At 43.0% G+C, this 25,784-nt stretch overlaps 1 protein-coding gene and 2 long non-coding RNA genes across 3 annotated transcripts; 2 read left to right on the plus strand and 1 right to left on the minus strand.

Moving 5' to 3' along the window:
- Positions 1–3,017: 3,017 nt before the first annotated feature.
- On the minus strand, positions 3,018–4,447 carry LOC119189653. Its single transcript, XM_037439924.1, has 2 exons — positions 3,499–4,447; positions 3,018–3,454 (listed from the first exon to the last, which is right to left on the minus strand). Exons 1-2 carry the CDS (start codon positions 4,445–4,447, stop codon positions 3,018–3,020), a joined length of 1,386 nt encoding a protein of 461 aa, XP_037295821.1.
- A 9,085-nt stretch (positions 4,448–13,532) lies between these two features.
- Positions 13,533–16,900, plus strand: LOC119189709. Its single transcript, XR_005112564.1, has 2 exons — positions 13,533–13,717; positions 14,758–16,900. It is a non-coding gene; the product is annotated as an uncharacterized LOC119189709 (long non-coding RNA).
- Positions 16,901–17,657: 757 nt separating this feature from the next.
- LOC115452493 lies at positions 17,658–19,715 on the plus strand. The gene is made up of 2 exons (XR_005112568.1): positions 17,658–17,790; positions 18,777–19,715. It is a non-coding gene; the product is annotated as an uncharacterized LOC115452493 (long non-coding RNA).
- The last annotated feature ends 6,069 nt before the right edge of the window (positions 19,716–25,784 follow it).

Here is a 25,784-nt window from a genome sequence, read left to right on the forward strand (position 1 = left end):
GTGAAGACGTCCAATTTATGATCGCGAGCAAAGTCTGAGAGTTCGGCTGTTGGCCGCGTATACCATTAGGTTGAAAAAGCCCACTTGAGGGAGGCGAGGCTTGAGTCGCGATGGGTTATTTCCGTTTGGAGAAGCCATTACGGAGAGAAAATGGATTCCATAGTGAGCTGGAATATGCGCTGTTGCGCGTTATAAATTTGGGCGAAAAGGACTGAGTCAGAGCGACCCAGTGCCTTCATTTTGGACGAGCAGTCGTGGATCAGCGCGTGGAGTTCGATAATCTCTGGGGAAACCAGAGAGAATGAAGAAGCCGCGCCGCTAGACGGACGGAGTCGCCGCCACCTGGGGTTTGGATGGTGCGGAGCCTTCGACTTGACTACCTTGGAAGAGGTAGCCTTGGAGGTCGAGGGCGTTGGGACGGGAGCGGGAACAGTGGCCGCCGCTGCTGGTGTTGTGGCCGGGGTGGCGGGAGATCCTCCGGGAGAACCACCGCCCTGGGCCTGGGGACGAGTCGGCACGTACCGTGGCGGGAAACCACGGGTTACGTGTCGGGGCTGGGGCAAAACGAATTTTTCGGCCTGAGGGCCTTGGCCTTAGGGGCCTGATTGGTCCTATAATTGATTTGTATTTGGGTGCCCGTGGGCACCCCGGTAATTGGCCGGATGGCCAGATTGCCGGCAGTTGGTGCAAGAAGGCGGCTCCGTGCACTGGGACCTATCTTTTCGGACGCGGGCACTCAGACGTGCCGTGCTCGCCGAGGCACTTGACGCACCTGGCGGGAGGCGACAGCCACGCGAGTTGTGGCCATACTTCTGCGTTGTGACACTGCGCAACCTCGCTAGTCTTATGTGGGGTCTCGACGGTGAAGCCGCCAAGGCCCGAGATGTCGCGAAGCTCGTAAAGAGCTTTACGTCCGCGGGGGTAGCCAGATGGCGAGGACCAATCGTACTGTATGCCACGTCGTGACAATCGCGATTTACGGTGCATCCGGTGCACCTCTAGGGCTGCGATGCCCTTGGCCTGGAGGCCTTGTTGGACCTCGGCGGCCGACATTTGGAGGGGTATGCCACGGATGACGTACCTATAGCGGCGCTCGTCCGGGAGCGCAAAGGTGTAATAATGATAGCGTTTGCTATCTAGAAATTTGGTCAACTCGCGGTGGTCGCTAATTGACCCGGGCTGGAGGGACAGTAGTTTTTGGCCACTGTTCCAGGCATTGGGCGGGATTTTAATGCCCCCACGGGTGAGAGCAACAAAAAAGGACTGAAGGGAGGCCTTCGGGAAGTTGTAGGTTGACCTTGGTGGCTTTTAGGCCCCTTAGGTTGGGTCGGTGGCGACGAATCCGTCGAGCTAGCGGGCGCGGGCTGGGAAGCCGCGGGTTTTGCTTAGGCGCGGAAGGCGCGGACGCAGAAGGCGCTTGGGAGGCAGGGAGCGCCTGAGCTACGCTGCTTCTTCCTGCGCCCGTTCCTCACGGTCGTGAAGCCGTCGTCGTCGAGGTCCGACGACGCGGCCCCAGACCGCGATTCGCAGGGGTCAGGGGAAACAGCTCGCTTGGACGCGCAAGCGACGGGGACAGCGGAAAGCTGGGGTGCGCCTGGATCGGAATCCATGGCGAGGTCGGGATCGACGGCGTCGGCCGGGCTCCCGGGCGGACTAGATCCGTCCGAGGACCCGGACGACTCCGACGAGTCCGAGGAAGCGGGGGTGACCAGGTGAGTCAATAGAGGACGCGGGTGAAGCGGGCGACTCCGGCGAGTCAGGCACCGCACGGCTCGTTGGCGACCAATATCGAGCGCACGTATGAGCTGAATATTGGGTCGTCCCTAATGTAGGAGGCGAGGGCTGTCAGCATGGCGTGTTTTGCCTTGTTGACATCCGACGCTGGCTCGTCAGTGTCCATAGGCCTAGATTCTGCCATTGCGGGCGAATCCGGGCCTAGGGGCACTTGAAATAGAATGAATGAGGGCCGCGAGTGGGTTCGGGACCCGGGTGCGTTCCGCCTGGGAAAGAACCCACAAGAAACCAGGCGGCTATCGCACTGTGAACGAACGCGTGACTAATAAGTACGTACAAACGTCCCCGGGTGGGTGTGCCCGGGTTGTGTGCGTGAGTGACCCTCCCCGCCGGGTGTAGGCGAGGGGATGTACTTAAAAAAATAGATGTTCCTAAGCTTGTCTCCCTTTGCCAATCTTATTGTGCGAAAGGGTTCCTATCAATCCGTGCGACGTAAACGGTATTGGACCTTTTAGGGTCCGCACGCTCAACCGTCACACGGGATGGAGTGAAAGGGATAGGGTAGGGTTGGGAAGGAGATATGCGGGGAAACTGTGGTGTGTCTCCACAGCTTCCTTGTCCGCACCGTCCGGCTTCGCTTTAGCCCTGAGGGCGCAGCGCGGGCAGGTCACCGCTAGCTCGGCTTGTTATCACCGTTAGGTTTACCACCGAGCTAACCCTGAAGGGGCAAAATTGTCGAGAAACGATACAGAAACGGGTTTGACCCTGTCCTGAGAAGGACGCGGCCGGACCAAACAATGGACGCAGGTAACAACAGGGACAATGCCCTATTGTTCCCTTTGTCCGTGGCGTGCAGCGAGGTCGCTGCGGTCGTTCCGAGCAGGTACTCGGAAACGGGACAATGGCTTTACCGAGCAGGTACTCGGTAAAAGCCAAAGGGACCGCTCGAGTCGGGTGCTCAGCGCGGAATGTGTGTGACGACAAACTACGCATACAATCGCCCGACTTACATACTAGTTTAGGAGGCACTATAACGCACGGGTGTGCCTCCTACGCACTTTTCGGCCATTGGCCCGCCGTTTTCCCTCGTTGGCGCGTCCGTCGCTCTGATTGGCCGTAGGGTTCTGGTGGGCGGGGCGTCGTTCCACGATGCGCCGGCGCCGGGTCCCTCGTCGAGCGCGTGCAGTGCGCGCCTCAGTCGCGCGGCGACCGCCGTCCCGCGACGTTGCTCCTCTGGATGCGGCGTTGACGGGTCGCTCGCTGAGCGTGCGGCGCGCGGGTTTTCAGTCCCCTTGCTGCGTCCGCCGTCCCGTAACGTCGCTCCTTAGGCAGCGTCGTCGACGGGCCTCAGTGTCACGGCGGCCGCGAAGTCGTCGTGTCGCTAACATCCTCCCCGGCGTAGCTCGCGCAGCCTCCTCCTCCGGGTGCAGCACGACGATCTTCGTCACCGGGCGTCGAAATACGCCGCTCTTTGTCTTGACTTCAGCGACTCGTATGGCTCCGTCGGGTCCCTCGAACGTGCGCTGGACGATCCCCAGCGGCCACACGTTCCTCGGCAGCTGTTGGTCGGCGATGGCGACCACGTCGTTCACGCGCAGCGGACGAACTCTTCTTGTTGACTCGCCGCGGGGTACCAGGGTCGGTAGGTACTCCGCTATCCACCGGCGCCAGAAGTTGTCCGCCAACGCCTGCGCCGCTCGCCATGCCCGTCGATCGACGTCTTCACAGGGTCCGATTGTGGGAAGGCCCGATGATGAGCCCAACAAAAGTGATTGGGCGTGAGCGCCTCCGGGTCCCTCGGGTCGACGCTCACGTGGGTCAGTGGTCTTGAGTTGACTGAATGTTCGGCTTCAGCCAACAACGTCCGTAGGGTTTCTTCGGACGGCGCCTTTTCCTTTAGGGTGACGGTTAGTGCGGTTTTGACTGATCGCACCAACCGTTCCCACGCACCTCCCTGGTTGGGTGCGCCCGGAGGGATGAAGCGCCACTCCATCCGATGCAGCAGCCCGACGTTGCGTAGCTCGGGTTGCCACTCCTTGTAGGCCGCTCGTAGATCTTCATCCGCTCCCCTGAAGTTTGTGGCGTTGTCGGAATACATTATTTTCGGCCATCCTCTTCTTGCTGCCATCCTGCGCAACGCCATGATGGCCGAATCCGTTGACAGGGATGCGGCGAGCTCCAGATGTATGGCGCGTGTCGTTAGACAGGTGAACAGCGCGCCCCAACGCTTCTCTCGCCGGCGTCCGATCTTCACTATCATCGGCCCGAAGTAGTCCACTCCGCAGTTGGAGAAGGGCCGATGATACGGGTCCAAGCGGGCACGGGGTAGATCTCCCGTGGCCGGTGGCTGCGGCTTCGTGCGTCGCACCTTACACAGTGCGCAGTCTCGTTCCACGGTGCGCACGGTGGGCCTCAGGTGTATTATCCAATATTTTTGCCGCAGGTCGTTGGTCACGCGCTCCCTATTTGCGTGACCTGCGGCACAGTGTTCTTGCAGCACGATGAGCTTCGTGACGGGGTGTCGGCCGTCCAAGATGACCGGTCGTTTGGCGTCATCCGGGACTGTGGCTGCTCCGATGCGTCCCCGGACTCGCAGCACGCCATCTTCTAACACCGGGTCCAGCTTGAATAGCCGACTCGTCCTTTGTACCGGCTGGGAAGACTTCAATTGTTGCAGCTCTTCCCCGAAGCTCTCCCTTTGCGCCTGTTGCATTAATAACAGCTCCGCCCGCTTCAGGTGTCCCACTTCCAGGTGTGGTGTCTTGCGTCGCGCGATGTCCGCGAACGCCAAGACTCTCGCCGTGGCTCGCACCAATGTTTCATACTTGGAGAAGCGGGTCGGGTCGGGCAGCCAGCGTTCCTTTCCGGGCTCTCTGTGATGTGCAGGACCTCTGCTTCGTCGTCCTGACTTCCGTCTCTCGTGGGCCATGATTGTTCGGGCTCGAGGAGGAAATCAGGTCCCCGGAACCACCGGCTGTCTTCACTCACGGCGTCGCTCCGAAGTCGAGTGGCTTCATCGGCGACGTTGTGCGTCGTGGGTAGCCATCGCCACTCACTTTTGTCGGTGAGCTCGGCGATCTCCCGCAGACGATGCGCGACGAAGGGTGTGTACCGTCGCTCGTCGTTCCGGATCCAGTGGATGACTGTTGTGGAGTCAGTCCAATATATAGTTCTCTCCGCCACGATGCGATGCTCCTTCTTCACTGCGTCAGCGAGGCGCGCCCCGATTACCGCCGCTTGCAGCTCGAGGCGGGGTATCGTTTGCGTCCGTCGCGGTGCCACCTTCGCCTTGGCGGCCACCAAAGAGAGTGTAACGTTCTCTTGGCCGACCATCCGCCAATACGCCACCGCTGCGTAGGCCTGCTCGCTGGCGTCGCACATAACGTGGAGCTCGATGCGTCGCTCGTGGCTCGTCGGTCCATAATGTCGGGGAATGCGCAACTGGCCGATCGCCGACAGTTGCGACAACCACGTCGCGAACAGCTTGCCGTCTTCCTCTGGCACCCGTTCGTCCCACGACATCTTTAAGCGCCATAAGTTCTGAAGGATGATCTTGGCGCGAATGGTGTACACGCTGAGAAGTCCCAGTGGATCGTAGATCGACATGACTGTACTGAGGGCTTCTCTCTTGGTGGGCGTGCGCACTTGCGTTTTACTTCTTTCGGGACTCGGCTCATTGCTGTGTTGAATCCCAGCTCGTCTCGCTCCGGGTCCCACCGCAGTCCCAATATCTTGCTGTGTTGATGTTCTCCCCAGTTGCGTGGGCTGATTCGAGCGCAACTCTGGGGGCACGTCGCGAAGCACACTCGTCGTTCGAGTTCCAACCGCGCAGAGTGAATCCCGCCGCCGCGTGCACCGTCTTCATTTCCTCTATGGCTTCGTGCGCTTCTCCGGGTGTATCGTAGCTGGCCACCAAGTCGTCCATATAGTGATATTTGGTGATGGCCTCCGCTGCTCGGGGATACAGCTGCGCATGCACGTTGGCGTTGTGATTCCTTACGAAGTGCGCCATGAATGGTGAACTCGCTGCACCGAAGATCATGCTGGTCATCTTAAATCGCTGCGGCGGGTTGGTTCGGTCGTTACCGCGCCACAAAATTGCTGCGCTGACTGATCTTCGGCACGGATCTTGATTCGCAGGAACATTTCTTGTATGTCCGCTGTGACTGCTACAGCGCTCTCCCGGAACCGAAACATTATTCCGGGCAGAGACATCAACATGTCAGGGCCTTCCAGTAAGTGGTCGTTCAGACTCACCCCGTGACTTGTCGCCGCTGCGTCGAACACCAACCTCTGCTTGCCAGGCTTGTTCGGGTTCTGCACCGCGAAGTGAGGGAGGTACCAACAGACGGGGCTCGATGATTCTGACCCGTCGCACCTCACTGCGTATCCTTTTTCTATAAGGTTATTCACCTGTGCAGTATATTCGCGGGCAAATTCAGGCGAGACGTCCATCTTGTGCTCGATTTGTCGCAGGCGTCGAAGTGCCGCGTTGTAGCTCGGCGGCATGGCGGTGTTGTCTTGTCGCCACGGCAAGCCGACTTCGTACCCGCAGTCTATCTTCCTTATAGACGTCTTCAATGTGGCGATGGCTCGTCGATCTGCGTCACTCACTCTCGGTTCTGGTGTGACGCCGAGCGCTTCTATTTTGAAGTGATCTTCCACGAGGTTATGCAGTCCGTCGTGCTCCCGCTCGTATATATGAAGCACGTTTTCTTTCTTTGTTATGACGCTACGTGGTAACGTACCGTGCACCACCCAGCCGAGTAGCGTCCTTGATGCAGCCGGTTCGTTGCGGCCGCCAACTCGCAGTTCTCGCGACACAATGTGCTCCCAATGATCCGCGCCCAATAAGATGCCTGGGCGCGCTCGTTCATAGCACAATTCTTCCGGCAGGTCCCTTAAATGCTTCAACTTCATAAGCACTGCCGGAATGGTCTGTTGGTGCAGTTTCAGGTGCTTTATTGTTCTTGCTCGTATTGAGTGTGGCTCGTCTTCTGTCACACCTCTAATTCGCACCGTCACCAACTTGCTGGCTTTTTCCTTTTGAGCCATGTTAACGCCGCTTAGGTGCAGTGCTTGTGTAGGGCCGTCTGCACCTATCTTCTCGGCGAGATCTTCATCCATCAATGTCACCGTGGCACCTTCGTCGAGGAGAGCGTGCGTTCTCACCTCCCCCCGTGGACCGGCGACTACGACCGGGCACATCTTCAGAAGCACGGTGCGTGCGCCGACGTTCGTTTTCGGCGTCACTGACAATACTTGTTCCTTGTCACGTACCTCTGTGTTTTCCGGTTTCTTTTCCGCTTGATGCAGCGATGAGTGATGCGGACGACGACACTGTTCCACACCGCACAGCTTGGCTTTGCATGTTATGCGCCGATGAGTACTGTTCGCACACTTAAAACACAGCTTCTTTTCTTTGATCAGGTTCCATCGCTGTTCGACGCTAAGTGCTTTGTACTTAGGGCACTGCGTTAACACATGCGCCTCGCTGCATGCCGGACACTCTTGTTTTTCTTCTTGTTCAAGTGTGTATACGTTGCTCGCCTTTCTCTTGATCGCGATGGCCGGTCTGAGTTCTCTTTTCGCCGCGCTGCTCGTTCCCGCAGACGGAGCGTACGTATATTTCAACGCTCTGTCCGCTTCTCGCATAAGGAAGCGAGACAATACGACGATCTCTGGGTCAGCCGTTCCTTCATTTTCATAGGCGTAATCACACCATCGTGATCGTATGTGCGGGCTCAACTTTTCTAACACTTCACGAGTCAAAAGTGGATTATAGAGGTACTCACGGCGATCCATACTCCGCAACACACATATAACATTTTGAATCTTGATCGCGAAGTTGTTGAGTTCCGTCGCCGTTGAGCCGGGCTTGGACGTCTTTCTTAACTCGTCCAAGGCACGATCAATAATCACTTCTGGCCGTCCGAAGCACTGTTCCAATGTCTTCATAATAGTGCTCGGGTCTGTGGCCGTATGCAAAGTGCGGCCACGACATCACGCGCCTCTCCTTTCAGCGCGCTTCTTAGTCGCTGAATGTTCTCAACGGCAAGACACGTTGTACAATTTCGTAGTGTCTTGCATGGCGGCTTTAAAAGGAAGCCACTCGTTCACTGCGCCGGAAAATGTTGGTAAATCTACTTGTCTCACCCGAGGTCTCGCCATTCTTTCGAGTGCGACTGCCAATTTCTCCATGTCGCTCGGGGCTCTCGGAGGCGTCGGTGATCTCGCTCGTGGTAGGTCGAAGCGCAGCGTTCTCGGCTCCTCCCTTGACTCACCGGTCTCTCCTCGAGAGCTAAGTGGATTCTTCCTTAGCCATTCATTGACATCTACTTCGGGTTGTTCGCCTTGCACGCTTTCTGCGTCGTCTTGAATGGCGGACACGTCCAAAGCGAGTTTCTTCTTTACAAGCTCGGCCTCCAATTCGAGCTCTTTTCTCTTGATAGCTGCCATCTTTTCTGCAGCCTCCAGTTCGGCCAAACGCAACCTTGTTGTTACGCTGGCGGTAGATCGAACGGACTGTGCGGGCGATCTTACACGTGGCTGATCCTTTGCCGTCACCTTTGTCACCGTTTCCGACATAATGCGCGCCGTAGACGTCGAAGGCGTACACATTATTCCCACTGACGTGGCTTGCTCGGTCTGAGGTGAGGCAGGCGGCTCTTGTGATATGCGCCTTAGTCTCTCTAGACTTATTTGTCTTTCCTCCCGACGGCGGTCAGACTCTTGCCGTTCACGGGATCGCCTCTGTTCCTCTACGTCGGCTGCGTCGCCCTGGCTTCTCGTCACCACCATCGCGTTCGGTAGACAGCGGTGTTGGACGTAACCGTATCGCAGAGCGTGCGATAAAGACAAACTAGGCTCACACTACACTTCACAGAGCTCACTCACTCCAGTCACGTTATGCACAATCACTGCACTTTCGCTCAGTGCCCCGGGCACGAGATTCGCGCTGCGCACAATATCGCTGTGCACAAAGATTCGCGACGGTAACACGCGTACGCTAGGCACGTTCGGTTTGCCTTCCTACTATTCGCGAACGCGAGTCAACCACAAACAAATCCGGCTCGAAGGACCAGGAAATGTTGGGGACTGTATTAAAACTGCCACGGATTTGTTCACTGGTTTATTTTCGAATCTGCTTATCTCGTACTAATTTTCTTATTCTGCCTCGAACTACAAACTACGCATACAATCGCCCGACTTACATACTAGTTTAGGAGGCACTATAACGCACGGGTGTGCCTCCTACGCACTTTTCGGCCATTGGCCCGCCGTTTTTCCCCCTCGTTGGCGCGTCCGTCGCTCTGATTGGCCGTAGGGTTCTGGTGGGCGGGGCGTCGTTCCACGATGCGCCGGCGCCGGGTCCCTCGTCGAGCGCGTGCAGTGCGCGCCTCAGTCGCGCGGCGACCGCCGTCCCGCGACGTTGCTCCTCTGGATGCGGCGTTGACGGGTCGCTCGCTGAGCGTGCGGCGCGCGGGCTTCAGTCCCGCTGCGTCCGCCGTCCCGTAACGTCGCTCCTTAGGCAGCGTCGTCGACGGAGCCTCAGTGTCACGGCGGCCGCGAAGTCGTCGTGTCGCTAACAGAGACAAATCTTTAGCTATAGTTTCTTGATTTAAATAAATTTTCAACGAAGCCCGGCATACATGTGGGTATTGATGAGCGCAGAATCGAATCAGATACTTATCATTATGTATGCATGTTGATTTATTGCCAAGAAGGGTTTTTAATAGACATAGTTTTATAGTAAACATGCATTATATAGCATGCGATTTGATTTAGTGCGCCTAGACTACGCTGCACCGAGCGTGAAGCGCAACGTATTCCGAAATTCGATACGCATATCAAAGATTCCTTAATTGCTATGATGGTCCATCGGTGGAGTTCTCCTAAGATGAGGTAGGTACTTTCAAGTCAACACCAGTTTACGCAACAACAAAGTCGTAACTAAACAATTTTTATAGAACAGTAAATAATATTAAAAAAGCGGCGATAGCCTAGTTGGTTGTGGAACGGACTGCCGAGACGAATGTCCGCAGGTTCAAATCCCACGGGCACACACCTCTGATTTTTCTAAAAAATTATGTGTGTATTCTTTATAAATTATCGCTTGCTTTAACGGTGAAGGAAAACATCCTGAGGAAACCTGCATACCTGAGATGTTCGCTATAGGAATTTCGAGGGTGTGTGAAGTCTACCAATCCGCACTAGGCCAGCGTGGTGGACTAAGGCCTTATCCCTCTCAGTAGTAGAGGAGACCCGTGCTCAGCAGTGGGCAAGTATATAATACAGGGCTTATATTATTATTTAATATTTATTAAATAATATTAGTGTAATGCTTCTCATTATCTAAGTTTCAAACTCTTGAAACCATACAAAGTATTAATATGAAAAAGGTTTTATTATTTGATTCGTAAAATAGGTCTAGAAGAATAACAAGACTGCCTCGATGGAGTTGTTGGTTCGATATTGGCTTTTTCTACTGAATATCAGCCCAGAGTCTAAAATTTTTGCCCAATAATAGGCTGCCCCCTATCATATCATGGAACGGAATACACATGGCGGAATGTGGGTGCACAGGTTGCGCTTCAGCCTATCCCTTCAGGGATAATAGGCATGAATGTGTGTTTATTAATATAACCTCGGAACATAAAAATGTTATAGGCACATTAAAATACAGATAACATTTACACCTGATTCCAGTGCAGATATAATATCTTTTTAGGTCTCTTTTATTCCTGTATTATTGGTACACTGAGAGCCCTGACGAAACATCCACTTTAAATTATTCACTTGTTACTGACGGAAAACGCACATAAACCGATGAGTCTAAAATAGAGTTGTCATACGTCATAAATTATCAGCCAATGCTTCGGTTTGAAGTGATGTGTCCTTGCTAATATTATTCAGTTTCCCCGCAGTTAAATAGTTAGTTGATAGTATACGTAGCGTTACAAGCGCATAGCAACCAACCTTTTTTGCGGGGAAATAACGCGTCATAGCTATTGCCACCTGAGGGGTGAGTAGGACAGTTATGTTGGTTTCACCGGTCTTAAGTCTGGCCAGCAATAAGAAATCTTTTTTGAAACTGTCCCTATGGGTGCTGAATTACATCGGGCTCACAGGTATATTATATTTCACGAAATTGTTTTTGAAAATATTATGTAGCGGAATAAACTGTTACGAAAATAATATGTAACAAATGTGTTATTTCCTTAATTTAAATAAAGGGCAAAAGCTGTTATTTCCTTCCTCCATCGACCTATAATTAGAATAACATGTTTCGAATTGTAATGTTTAGACAAGCTATGACATGTTTACAACATTAAAGTTATTAAATTAAATAGAACTCCTAAAATTACAGAAATGTAACATATAATATGGGCAAACATTTGGTAACCATACACCTTATTCCTTTACATTAAAGGCTCATTTCGACAGATCAAATATTGCTCACATAATGTTTAACGGTAAGGTTATTCTCGCCCGCGTTCACATATAAGTATGAGTCTTTAACACATATTCAAAAAAATAAATTATTAATAATTTCGTATTGCCTCAGTGGCGTAGTTGTACTGCATGCGCGGTACGGCAGAGCTCTGAGGTCCTGGGTTCGTTTCCCTGGTCGGGCTAAGCAATATTCGGGTTTCTACTCAGTATCAGCCCGGAGTCTGGAATTTGTACCCGATATGGCGATAGGCTCGCCCCCTATCACATCATAAGACAGAACACACTTGGCGAAAAGTGGGTGCCCTGGTTCCGCTTCTGCATACCTTCGGGGATAAATGCGTGATGTGTGTGTGTATAATTTCGACCGATAATTGGTAGCATTGATTGATCAGTCTAAATGAGGTTTAAAGGCCGGCTTAACCTGTATGATAGTACTTAACACGAACACCATTCGTACGTTTCACGGCCTGCCTTCTTCCTGGCATTAGCCTGGCTAAGTGCCAGTTCGCCTTCCTGCTGATACGCCTTCACATTGCCCGGTCTTACGTACGTATCTTGGGCCTGTTAAATAAATTTGAAGAAAACGCACATAGCTGCGGTACCATAAGTAAGATTTGCAATGTAATTATTACAATAAAAAAAACACAACATTTTACCATTTCGCAAAATTATATTCAGTAGATCATCCACCAATTTATTGAAGTTCTTTGTAAACCTCATGTTGTGGAGTAGGTCAAGATAATTCCCTAATTCCGTCAGATGCTGTGGCTTGACAGCGATTGGCTAGGAGTGTCGGAGAGACATTAGGGCTTTAGTGCTCTATGTTCGACCGGGATTAATTTAAAGCTTAGGTTTGACAAACACTTGGACATGGATATGGTCCTTGTATTCTATATTCGATGCAACATGTTTTTGTGATTTGATAATGTTTTACGACTGAAGCAATGTTAATGCATTAGATGTTTAATACGATAACTCTCAAAAAAAAAATTGCAATTTGTGTCCTAATTGTTTTAAGTAAATAGTAAATGATAATCATTTTTATACGTCTTTTCTTAGATAAAATGAAAGCTCCACGCAGACGCTGTCAACTAATCGGGTAATACTACATCACTATAACTGTCAAATTGCTCAGCCAATTTTAGGTCAGCTTTGATAACCCTATAAGTAAAAGTGTAAAGAAATCCCCTTTGCACCTATACGGCTATCAAACCTGTCCTTCGATTGGAATGCAGGTAATTGCAAAAAGACGGATTCTATTCCGTAGACGGAGTAAGGCCACTTGACCTTAAGTTTATTTGGCCTGACACCACTTTTATATCAGTAGCAATAATTTTACAAGTAACAAAATGATGTAAACGACACCTCTCCAGTACGCTCATGTCCCACTCTCCAATATTGTCTAATAAGAGCTTTGCTGGTACTCGGTTTTGTATTGGTTTTCTTTAATTTTATATATTAACTAGCTTTCGCCCGCAGCTTCGTCTGTGTGGATTTCAGACTTCAAAAATGGAGGAGGTGCGCAATGTGTCGGGATGTTTTTTTAATGTATGGTGGTATGCAGGTGGTTCGATTGTCCGGTCAGGGTCTGATGATGGTATTCTGGTGAAATCGAAGGAAGCATATAGCATGATTCAGTATTCACGCGTGATGGCTTATTATTTGCGTATTTCATGTATAACTTTGGTGTTTCTATACCGATGTCTATGATTTTTTTTTATGGAATATTTAATAATGTTAACTTTTTTAATTAGGGATGACTGAGAGTGTTATAAACGTAAGAGTAGACAAATATAATGAGAAAGCTTCGAACTGCTAAGCTATCGGGAGTTACACGTGTTATTGTGAGTCAACCATAAAAGATAGACATATGCTGTCGTGGGAAATTTTTTATATAATGTTAAGTAGAACATTTCCGTCATACATGATTTCTGTGTAGCTTTAACCATTAAGGTTGCACACGCGACGGAAGCCTAAAAAATGGAGTAACTTCTCCTGTTTTCCCAACATTTCCCTTCACTGCTCTGCTCCTATTAATTGTAGCGTGATGAAAAGTATACTATAACCAGCGCAGGAGTATGAAAAATAATTGTACAAAGTTTCGTTAAAATCCGTCGAGTAGTTTTTGTTTCTATAACGGTTATACAGACAGACAGACAAAATTTTTACTAATTGCATTTTTGGCATCAGTATCGATCCCTAATCACCCCCTGATAGTTATTTTGGAAATATATTTCATGTACAGAATTGACCTCTCTACAGATTTATTATAAGTATAGATTACCAATCAAACTATGTGTTGTTTTATTAACTTCCCAGTAACACATACTTTATAGTACGGGTTAAACATATAACACAAACATATTGATTATAACTCATTGGGAATACCACAAAAAGGAAAAACTATGTTCGCTAAGTACTCGATGCCGTCAGTTCGTTTTTAATAGTGTCATAGTGAACACCAACACTGGAATATTGTAGAAAGACTTCCATTTAATGGAGACTTATAATATGTTACGAATAAACTGTAAGTACCTATAGATCGATATTAATTGTTTATTTATTAATTGATCAGAAAATTTTGTAAGTACTTAACTATTTTTAAATATAGTTACTATAATTTATTACTTCTTAATTAATTAAGAACGTAATGATAAGGAAAATTTCAAGTCTTTTACGAATTATAGATAAAAGCAATTTGTAAAAAAAAAAATGAGTATATAAGGTAGTTACAGAGACTGGCCGGAATTAGCTAGTAGGCACTATATAAAAAGTGATTATTCGTTAAAAATTCAACATACCAAAAAAAAACTTTTAATACGTGCACTGCAAGACCCTACTGCACCTGATGGTAAATGGAGTAAGGTCAAATAGAATGTCGACTGACAAGAGATACAGATAAAATAATCGTACTCCTAGGCAGTTGACATAATTATGTCGGCCTGTTGGAACCGGATACATACAGGATGATCCTGAAACGCGACACACTTACGTGAGCCACTATTGTGGGTTTTAACATCTCGTGTATTTATGGTTGAGTTACGTTTGATGATCATATAAAATCCCACAGAATTTAAACACTTCGGGGAATCTCACCTAGACAAAAAACAGCCAAATCAGTCCATTTACCAATGAACATTTCAATAAACAAATTATTAGTCAAGCATTTTTTGTTGTTTTGAAAAACGCCGATGGTAAGTTTCTCGTATGGGAGGGGTCGTTTAGATAAGTCCCCCACAATGTCTATTTCTGCCATCAAGCAGCAGTATGCATGCACTGTCCCAGTGTGAAATACACTTTAGCCCGCGTGATTACTATGCGTTATGAGACTTAATATTAAGATGTCCTCATCACCCCTAAAGGTAACGTGAAAGTTACTTATTATGCTTTAACATATCGAAGGGTGACGAGAGAGTGACAGATTCGAAGCTCTGATTAGCCTTGAGTCTGTTTTAAAATGGTCATATCCCTGATCATCTCTTATATAAAAATGTTCCCAAACCCACGTCATCTACAAACTAAATTTAACTTTTTTAGAGATTTTTATTTAATAATTGTTTTTAACAGGGTGTGTGATGGCGATGGTGGTGTACCTGGTGGCGGTGTTGCCGTCCGCGAGCGCGCAGTCTCCTTCCGCGCCGGACGTGCCGCACAGCGCACTCCCACAACCAACGACTACAGAACACGCCGGCGCCCTGCTGGCTCTCATCGACCACATTCTGACCCCTGCTATGGTGTCAAATTTAAATGATGACACTACGGGCGTGATTGCATTTAGGTCGTGCCCAATAGGTTGTTGCGTTCAGTTTGGACTATGCATGAAATGCAATCCTGAGGATGATACTACATGTTGAAAGAATAATACACTATATTTTCAGCCAATGTAAAAGTATCATACCTATATCCTATGGAAGTTTTGGTTGCCATATTTGTTTTGTCTCATGACGCCACTGGCACGCGTGCCAATGGTTCGCCATCAATGGATACCTCCATAGGATATATCCTCTATAGGACAGGGTCTAGAGGTTTATACTCAACTTAGGGGCCGTTCAAGTATAACGTAACGCAATTTGGGGGGGGGTCTTGTAAAATGTTACGATGCGTTACAGGGGCGGGAGGGAGGATTCGTACAAAGCGTTATGAAACATTTTTTTTATTTTAAAAGAATAACAAAGGTATTTTAGCTACTTTCCGGTATTTTGCGTAAAATAATTGTGAATATTTGAAAAAAATTGTAACTTTAGAGTTATAACTTTGGGGGGGGGGGGGCGTACAGGAAAACGTTACGGCGCGTAACATGGCGAATGGGGGGCCAAAACCTTCAAATATTACGTTACGTAATACTTGAACGGCCCTTTACCGATATTAATATGACGAGCGGGAGTGAACATAAGGGCCCTTATTCTGTATTATATAGTGTAAACGCGTAACGCGGCCGCGTCATGTTATCTTCGTGAAATGTGCGTGGAATGGTATTCCGTAAGCCAATTTCTATAGTCCTAAACATGATGCGTTGTGTTACGTGCTTGTTACGCACTGTTAAAATAACGTGCGGGATAGAGAATAAGGCCCCAGGTAACTCCTGGGCACGTTCTGTATACATCCTATGACATACCTGCTAAGTACCAGCTTAACCCTCAGGTATTCAGTTGTTTATTCAGGCCGGTTCCAATATTTTATTTACATTTAACTGAATTTTGCTATCACAATTCGATAGTAAAAGTTACGCTGTTACTCCTGTCTCTATATTAAAAACTTTAATTAACTGAGATCAAGGAAAGATAACACCTGTAACTCTAGTGCGTGCATTCGCCGAAGTGTTTTATTTTTCGACTGAGTACTTTAACTAACTTGTTTTAAAAAAATCGAGCATATTTATGTTTTCAATTATAATTCTTTTCAATATCTATACATTTGATTTTACGTAAAGCAATTTAAATAACATACCACACAGATGATTATTATAATGATTATATGATATGTTAATCTTTGGCAAAAACGAGACGGACCAAGGACAGTAATTATATTTGACCCTCCGATAGATAGAATAAGTTAACTAAAAGGTATTCTTATTTCTTTGTTTATAAGACACATAATAATCCTCTAAAAGTAAGCATATCAACGGTTTGTCATCTGTCAGTAAGATATTGTCAGGCTGTATGTCATTTTAAAAGTATGAGGGGAGATGAGAAGGTAACAATCAAAGCGGAGGTGTGGAGAGACATAGTCGTGAGCCTACAACAAATCAGGATATTTCAAAAAATACAATGCTTTGTCCAGCCTTGCGGTTGCATGCATATGCGACCATGTATATAATAACATTTAAAAAACACTGATATATTTTAATATGTAACTTATTATAATGTAAGGTAATTTTTGTGCTTATGCTGTGTATATTTTTGTTAATTAAATTTAGGTTCTTTTTCACAACTTTTGAGTAAATGCTACTCGTCATATAAATGTATAAGCCGACCAAATACGAAAGTCACACTCTTATTCATGCTCTCAAATAAATGGTAATCAAATAAGTACTATCTACATTAGCTGTTTAATATAACTATCAAATAAAATTTATTTGCAACTTGTGAATCAGGCCCTTAAGCTTGTACCTATGTTGTTATTTTTTGTTTATATAACTGCCTCACTTTTGTAACCTTAGTGTGATTTTGATTAATTAAGTATATATTATATTATAAATATTTGCAACTTAGTCTGTTAGTTTTATTTAAAAATACCAAAAAATATAATCCTGGCTCGCGTCAGCCGCGCGTTCTGACCTACAATACACACATTTATAAATCATTTTTCATACTATTTAACTTCAGAGGCCAACCTGAATACTGAATTGTAGATATATATCCAATCCTACATATCGTCTTCAGCCAAAGAGAGAACTTTTTTGCTTCATCTGCCATCACTTGTGCAAGCTATAATGTTATGAAACAGTGAAAACTTATATTTGTCGAATTAGCCCACGTGCGTTATAAAATATCAAATCAAATAAATAAGCTATTAGGTTATTTTACTTCTTACTAATATAAATGTAGAAGATTGTAAAAATATGTGTATGTTTGTTAGAAGTAAACTTAAAAACAGCTTAACGGATTTGGATGAAATATGGAATGCGCTTAAGTCATATCCTGGAGGAACATATAAGCTACTTTTTATCCCTAGAATTTGCTCCCATGGGATTTAAATATTTTAATTTAATTTTTGAATAGATGGCGCTGGCGTCGTCCAAATGGATCTCTACACCATTATTTTAATTTAAAAACCAAACTGCAGAACCGAATATGAAAAAAAAAAGGATCTGAAAGTATATTCTTTCAAACAAAACAAGCCTTTTCTCAATCAAAAATTACTAAGTTCTGACGTAACAAACATAAAGACACACGTTAAATTAGGAACCTCCTCCTTTTATGAAGCCGGCGAAAATAAGTAGACCCGCTAGTTTCATATCATGGAGCGTACCAGGAAAAAGGAGACTTGTAACATTACATGTTCGAAGAAACCCAATGCGGTCAGTCCGTTTTTGTTAGTGTCATAGTGAACATTGAAATATTGTAATAAACGGCTTTTACAACATGTTGCGGAAAAACTGTAAGTTCTACATAACAATATCGTTTGATATGCATAAAAAGGTAGATTATGCCATTAGATTCGAGTGATCACTTACACAAGTGATCACTCGAAAGGGTCTTTTTTAAATTGCTTTGAATGAATAGACTATACGACCGCCCGAAACACAACAGTGACTACACACTGCTGCTTGGCGGCAGAAATAGACATTGCGGTGGTACCTACCCAGGCGGACTTTCACATATGAGAGACCTACCACCAGTGAGTTGTTTCAATTAGGATATTATAATGTCTCTGATGATTTGCTTATACCACGTGTACCTAAATTACAATTTGGTATTAGCTGTCTGTTTTGTTGGTGGTAGTTAAATTACTGGTCAATGTAAAATGATAATAAAGTAATGGTCTAGAACAGGGGCTCTATAGAAGTTCGGCTGTATTTTAATTTCAATGGCCTCGCGAATCATTCTTGGCATGAATCGATGTTCTTTGACCATGATTTTTGACTGAGTCATGTTTTGATTATGTTATTGTTTCACGTCAGCTATATGTTATTTTATAATATTACAAACAAAAAATATTTTTTTTCTCTGTTTCGGCTATTTGACTTGTTTTTTTTAGCTATTGATAAGCAGTTATCTAGGCTACTTTTATGCCGAAAACGATTACAATTGTTAGCACTTTCAACCCGAGAAGAACGCGCATGATTTTTTCATAGAAAATATCTCAAATAAAGGGAAATAAAGGCCTATTATTATATAATGCGTGTTATTAATTAATATTAATATAATTATTATTATATTATAAAAACTTTTGTAACAATTTTTGATCGTTTTTCGAAGCAAAACCAAAAAACGTTTTAATATTATAAGTAGGAAATTCGGTTCATAAAATGGTTTATAGATTTTTTAATACATGTATTTACTGTAATTTATTGTCATTAATTTCACCTATAGATTTTAAAACCTCGAATGGAGAATCGCTTATTATTTAGTGGTATTTAACAGGTTGTGTGATGGCGATGGTGGTGTTTCTGGTGGCGGTGTTGCCGTCCGCGAGCGCGCAATTTCCTTCCGCGCCCGACGTGCCGCACAGCGCACCCTCACAACCAATGACTACAAAACACGTCGGCGCCCTGCTGGGTCTCATCGACCACATTCTGACCCCTGCCATGGTGCCAAATTTAAATGATGACGGCTCTACGCTTGGGATAAGAAAATGCCCAAAGGACTGTTATCTAGTGGGTGGAGGACAGTGTTTAAAAAAAGATCCCGATGCGGAGAACCGAAATTGTTAATAATAAAAAAGCTATAGGTCATTGAAAGTTTTGATGGATTTAAGAATCATTCTAAAATTCTTTAGTGCTTTGTTCTATTTAAAGTTTTCTATTTATTCTAACTATACATCGGAACTACATTTTTTCTATTTCAATTTCTTGTCCCATGGTACTAACAAGTAATTGACTAGATGCAGTCTTATCAATAGACTTTAAATAACAATGCAAAATGAGTTCAAAAAGTTGTTTACATTAATTCGTTCAAAAGCAAAAGAATTTAAAATTTTATTTTCATTACTAATTATACTGTTTGCCTAGTTGCAGTTGTGAATCATTATCTATGTATTTTCCTGTTAAAATTATATTATTAGTACGCTGAGTTAATGTAATATGCGTATTACTAACAAGATAGATTACTGTTTTGTTATGTGACATAAGGCGTCCCGACTTGTGCTCCTCTACCTTACTTCCAGTACCTTTGCTTCCGAACGCAACAGTCAGATTCATAGAAGTTTTCTGTGTTGGTTTTTTAAAAACGTGTGGAAACGAGACAAAATATTGTTCAACTAACAAAGATGTAGACGTTAAGTTTTATATTATAGGTTGTGTAATATTTATTTATCAAAGTCGTTTTAATGATTGAACTTGCATTAGAATATATAAATAAAAAATAATTTACGTAATTTATTTACGTCCCTAACATCAGATGATTCAAATTAAAAAAAAATCTGTAAAAAGGTAAATAATTATTTATTTTGCACTTCATATACAATTTTATATTATCATAGGCGGACTTAATGGCATGTATCCTAGTCAACTTTAGGATAGTGCAGAGATAAAAAAGGTAAGTGCATCAAAGAAAGAAATCTATCTTGTTTGCCAGTATTTATTATATCAACAATATCGCTGTAAAATAGCAGTAAAAATATATCCATTCCACTACACATTATAGGGGCAGGTATAAAACTTGAACAGTGTGTTAGATTCTCTTCATGTGCCAAATTGTGAACCAGTTTTCTTGTGAACGGTTCTGTACATAATACAACTTTAATCTATACTGGGTTTCAAATATTAAGATCGAGTAAGATTTCCATGAATTTTAATAGTGCAGTAAACCAATACATTTGTTACATCGTGTTTGACAGACAAATTTACTCTATAAAAACACTTTTTATTTTATTAATGTAATGAAACACAAAGGCAAACATAAAAACATCTATTATAAAATTTATTTTGTAATATCTATTTACAAGCGGCGATAGCCTAGTTGGGTGTGGAACGGACTGCAGAGACGAATGTCCGCAGGTTCAAATCCCAAGGGCACACACCTCTGACTTTTCTAAAAAATCATGTGTGTATTCTTTGTGAATTTATCGTTCGCTTTAATGGTGAAGGAAAACATCGTGAGGAAACCTGCACATCTGAGAAGTTTTCTATAGAAAGTTCGAAGGTGTGTGAAGTCTATCAATCCGCACTAGGCCAGCGTGGTGGACTAAGGCCTTAATACCTCTCAGTAGTAGAGGAGGCCCGTGCTCAGCAGTGGGCAAGTATATAATACAGGGCTGACATTATTATTATTATTATTATTTACTAGTGCCAGTAGGTAAGCCGTTTAAGTTTATGATCTGTCGTAGATTTGATGCCCGTTGGGGTATTTTTATATTGTAAAACAACTAACTTAGTAGGGATAGCATTAGTACCCAGCGCGATTTTAAATGTAATGAACAATAAGTAGAAAGCCGTAGCCTAGCGGAAGCCGACTATCCCAAGCCATAGTACCGTTAACTTTAGGATGTACTCGTGAATTATTAATTCGCATGCTTTGACCATAAGGTAACGTGACAGAAAATCATACCTTACAAGTTAAAATTACTTTAGTTTAATTCGTAGTTATGTCAATATTGTCCAAGTCAAAGTTCAAAAATGGTTCTCGTATAATGAATTATTATTGAACCTTCGCTGTAAAGAGTAAGAAATCCTTCCAAACTATAGATAAAAAAGGACGAGAGCCGTAAATGTGGTAATAAAAAATTAATTATGATGAGTCTTCAAGTGACGCGTGCTGCGTTTAATGTATTTTTGAGGTAAACAAAATATGAAGGGACACTTACCAATAATATTTTTATTCGTGACATTTACGTACGTTCTTTTATCGAATATTTTTATTATTCCCATGACTATGAATGATTGTAAGTAAACTTAACAATCGACGGTTGAAAGGCTATGTACTTAAGCGATATTTGTTTACGACCCTAAGTTTTATACATATTGAAATCAGCAGGTTTTTCTGTTTTTATAACCTAGTTAACATTTTACGAAATGTCTCTTAAGTCAATTAGCTTTTTAACCATTAAAATATATTTTTGTTCATCCAAATATGAAACAAGATTACACTGCAGATTCCAAAAAAGAGATAGTTTATCATTATGTTAATGGTCCTCTAAGCCAGCGTTCCTGATTGCTCCTTTATAATAAAACTTAAGTTATCTAAATATAAGAAAAGCGTAGTTTTATTTGAAACATTTAAAACAAAGGTTGATTGAGGCAGGTTGAATTACAAAATAATACAAAACAAATTGAATAAAAAAATTCAAAATGCTATTAAAAGCCTGACGCCAGTAATGAAAGGCGTAAGAGAGCTACACCTCATTATTTATTATAGCGTATATTTAATAGCTATAAGCTATCGGGAGTAGCATTAATCTGGATTTACTGTTATGTACTGGAATCCGAGTGCAATATGTACTCTCATATTCGTTTAATACTTAAACCCGTTAGGATCAATTTTGCATGCTGTGTTATACTGTTTTTTACTTCGCATATTTATTTCCTGCTTCTTCTGCAAATGACCTACACTACGATTGCATTCTATCTTGTTTAAATTTTGAATATTCATACCTTATATCATTTAGACTATTGTCGAGTAATTTGGTGAATAAAACTGATTATTTATTTATTTATTACCACTGACGTATATTCTATAGGCACAAACGTCCATATAAACTATTTGTTAAAATGTGATCTAAAATGGCAATCGAAACGTCGCTGTTATAAATTCTTTATTCACTTTAACATCAAATAATTTTACTTATTTGACTAATATTTTTTATTTACATCCAGGTTTGCAGTTAGACTCGCGTTTTTATATTACAAGCGCCACTCCATACACAACCACAAGCATCAATATTAAAACCATACTAAAATCAGTTTGAATGGCTGACAGTTCAATTCTGTTGAACACAGTGAATGTTCGGAACGCCAAATTTAGTACGTAGTACATAATATATATCGATGTTTATTACTCTTAATAATAGAGTACAAAGGCGGAAATAATGCCGCAGGCATTTTTACCACCAACCTTTAGGTGGTGCAAAGACTAAAGATATATGATTATGAATTATAAGTAAAAAATACACCCGAACAAACTATTTACATAGCCGTATTACTTTTCGTCTGTACTCGGCAAGTGATTTAATTAGGGGTTAAGAAAAAGTGAGAAGTCATTTCAGTGAAAATCACTTTAAGTAAACCTAGGTACATACAGACAGGTAGATTGTTTTGCAAGAAAATCACAAAACTGTTTCTGCCTTCTCATTATACTGCGTTGTATAACTATCATACTTAGTTATTTACCAATGTATTCTTCTCCCCATGTCTATTTAATTTTCCAATTTGTACTACAATACTTTCATAACCTACAAAAATCTATTATAAGTTATAAAATACATGCAAACTTTAACAATGAATACAAATACATAACACAATCGCGGAGTCACATCGCGGCCGGATTCCGGTGTATTTCCCTCAGGATAACCTGTTCCCGCCAGTCCACACTGCATTCAAACTGAATTTATTTTCATTCATAACTTGCGGTGTTAAAATTGACATTTTAGAATACGTTTATGCTTAGTGTAATATTTGCTGCGAAGGCTTTGTGATATTCAAATTTAGATACAAAGTCAAATATTTTTTAAAACGTATGTGTGTCGTTTCGGAATTTCATAAACACAGTCAGTAAGTATGTACTCGGCTAGTTACTGACATTTTACATACAGAAGAGTGGAATACAATGCATGATATTTGTTACTAAATCTAGTTCTAGAATTTAAAGGGTTGAAATAAATCGAAAATTATTGTCTGTAAGAGATTGCCTCTAACAATAAGACCGCCAATTCTACTTCTCTGTCTATATCGTCTGAATAAAGTATCTTTTTTTTATTTTTTATTTGTGTGAATGACGAGACGAGGTTACCGTTCGCCTGATGGTAAGCGATATGACTGCCCGTATACAGTAAAACACCATCCAACACCTTGAATTACAGAATATTATTAGGTATTCCACTGCGCTCGCCATCCTGAGACTAGATATGTTAAGTATTATTATGTGCAGTAGTTACACTAGCTACAATGTCCTTAAAACCGGACCGCAACAGTCATTACACACTGCTGCTTGGCAATAGAAATAGACATTGCCATGGTACGTACCCAAGCGGACGGTGACATATGAGAGACCTACCACCAAAAATCTTGTTGTGTAGATATAATAAAGTGATAAATACATGTTTATACAGAATATCTAATTCTATCTAATATAACTTCACACACCCTAATTGTTCTTGGGTAGCCAATTTGACGAATTTACGTGCAACTTGTCAAATTAACTATAACCTAAAGGATACAAAGGGGAGCTCTCCGTCGGGTTCCGGGATCAGTGAGTTCACCATAAATTATATGTACCTTACTACATTGTAGCAAATTAGTAATTTTGGCCTTATACTTTTTGGATTAAGACGTACGGCAAAATTAATGGGATTTCCTATTAATTATCATCATACATTAATATGTATGATGTATGTATTATCATCATACATATTATATCATACATTTGTATGATATAATATTTATGATGATTTTGAAGATGATTTAAATACATATTACACATGAAAATCGCCTGTCCCTATTAACAGAGTCGGATCTGCATTTTAGCAACTTTACAGGAGAGCGCGTCAAACTTTAAATTGCTTATATTTTTTTAAGTATACGTACTAGGTTTATAAAATTTTATAATACATTAATATACGTTTAAGAGCTTATGTACATGGCAATTTAATATTATTTTCTCTTTTCTAAATATGTGAAAATTCACAAATGACTTTCATAACGGGTCAGGACTCATTGTAATTTGTCGGATCTGTCATAACCTACAAAGTTACTCGGACAAACTTATTAATTATCTGTTGTAACTGCCACATACATCAGTGTTAATTGTATAACCCAGACAAAATATATGTCGTATTTAAATTTCATTTTTTATTACAAGAAAATTTTATTATGATTTTGTTTATACTTGTTCCAAATATGACTACTATTAAAAAATACTTTAAAAGAACACAAATAAGAACTGCCTTACTTCTATAAGCTTAAAATATACATAATAAAAGTCATGAATGTTAAACTGAATTAACCTTATTAAAATCACAAATATTGTATAATCACAATTTGGTCAGAAAACTAGATCAATAATATATTTATATATCTTATAATTTTACAATCGAAGTATATTATCAATGGCACTTAATAGTCACATTTCATGTCTCACATTGAAGAATCGCTCTTGATAGTGGTACATTATTATATTTATTCTAAAAACATATGGTTTTTCTAAATTATTTATATTCATTCTTGTGTAATAGAAATAAAAAACTATCTTACTCTCTAAACAAATAGCTTGCAAAATAAACTGTCAGAAAATAAACACAACGTTTTCAAAATCATAACTTTTATTAGCTAACAAAGACTTAAAATTAAATATACCGGAAGTTGTCATCTTTTTTACTGTTTAAGGTTCACCTTCAACTTTAGCCCAACGAACGATATAATACCATTCTTCTGGTACATAAATGAGCTTTCGAGTGTTAGCATTCTCCATAGAAGAATGAACACTGTCTCTCTTGTTCTGAGTATGACCCTTCTCCAAAAATCTATGGATAATTGTCACCCCAAATTCTTTCGCAGCTAGAAGGTAAGGAACTATACAATTTCTGTTCTGCCCAGTGGTTATCAGACCGAAATATAATTACTTTATTCCACCATGTGAAGCTTTTCGTTATCTTTGGGAAGTAAATAGCGGAATGTATTTTGCTCATCATGTTTAGTGACCTCAGGTGTTTGTCGGCGTTTCGTATTTTTTCTGAGTATTGAGTGACGAATTGCCATTGCTGTTAACGGTCACTGGTTTTCCAAAAATGATTAAAAACATTGATTCGCTGTCTTTTATAAAAATTCGTGGCAATTTTTTTTATGTTCTTGAATAACGAGACGAGCTTGCCGTTCGCCTGGTAAGCGATACGATCGCCCATTACTAGTAAAAATATCATCCAAAACCTTGAATTACAAATCATTGTTTAGTATTCTACTGCGCTCGCTATCCTGAGACAAGAGATATTAAGTCTTATTATGTTCAGTAGTTACACTAAGGACATTTTACATTACATGCTTCTTTCAACTTCTTTCCCTGCACTTTTTTCCTCGATAATTAGTAAAGCCCTTTCCTTGACTCTTTAAAGTCTTTTTCTCATTAATATCGAATTCTCTGTATACTGTAGTCTTTTCTTATTTTTATCATTTTAAAACTAGACTGACGAGTTTGAACACTTTTAGTGGGAGTCGGTGTATCAACACTTATAATGGATGTTATAGAAGGTGTAGATAGGTTTCCATATAAATCATGGCTAGTCAA

This window comes from Manduca sexta, chromosome 18 (assembly GCF_014839805.1).
Source record: "Manduca sexta isolate Smith_Timp_Sample1 chromosome 18, JHU_Msex_v1.0, whole genome shotgun sequence".
Taxonomy (NCBI): Eukaryota; Metazoa; Arthropoda; class Insecta; order Lepidoptera; family Sphingidae; genus Manduca; species Manduca sexta.

Coding starts and splice junctions, on each gene's coding strand:
- LOC119189653 (XM_037439924.1), bottom strand. CDS start 4,447: ATGCAACAGGCGCAAAGGGAGAGCTTCGGGGAAGAGCTGCAACAATTG. Junction 3,455..3,498: donor GCTCACGCCCAATCACTTTT/GTTGGGCTCATC, acceptor GACCCTGTGAAG/ACGTCGATCGACGGGCATGG.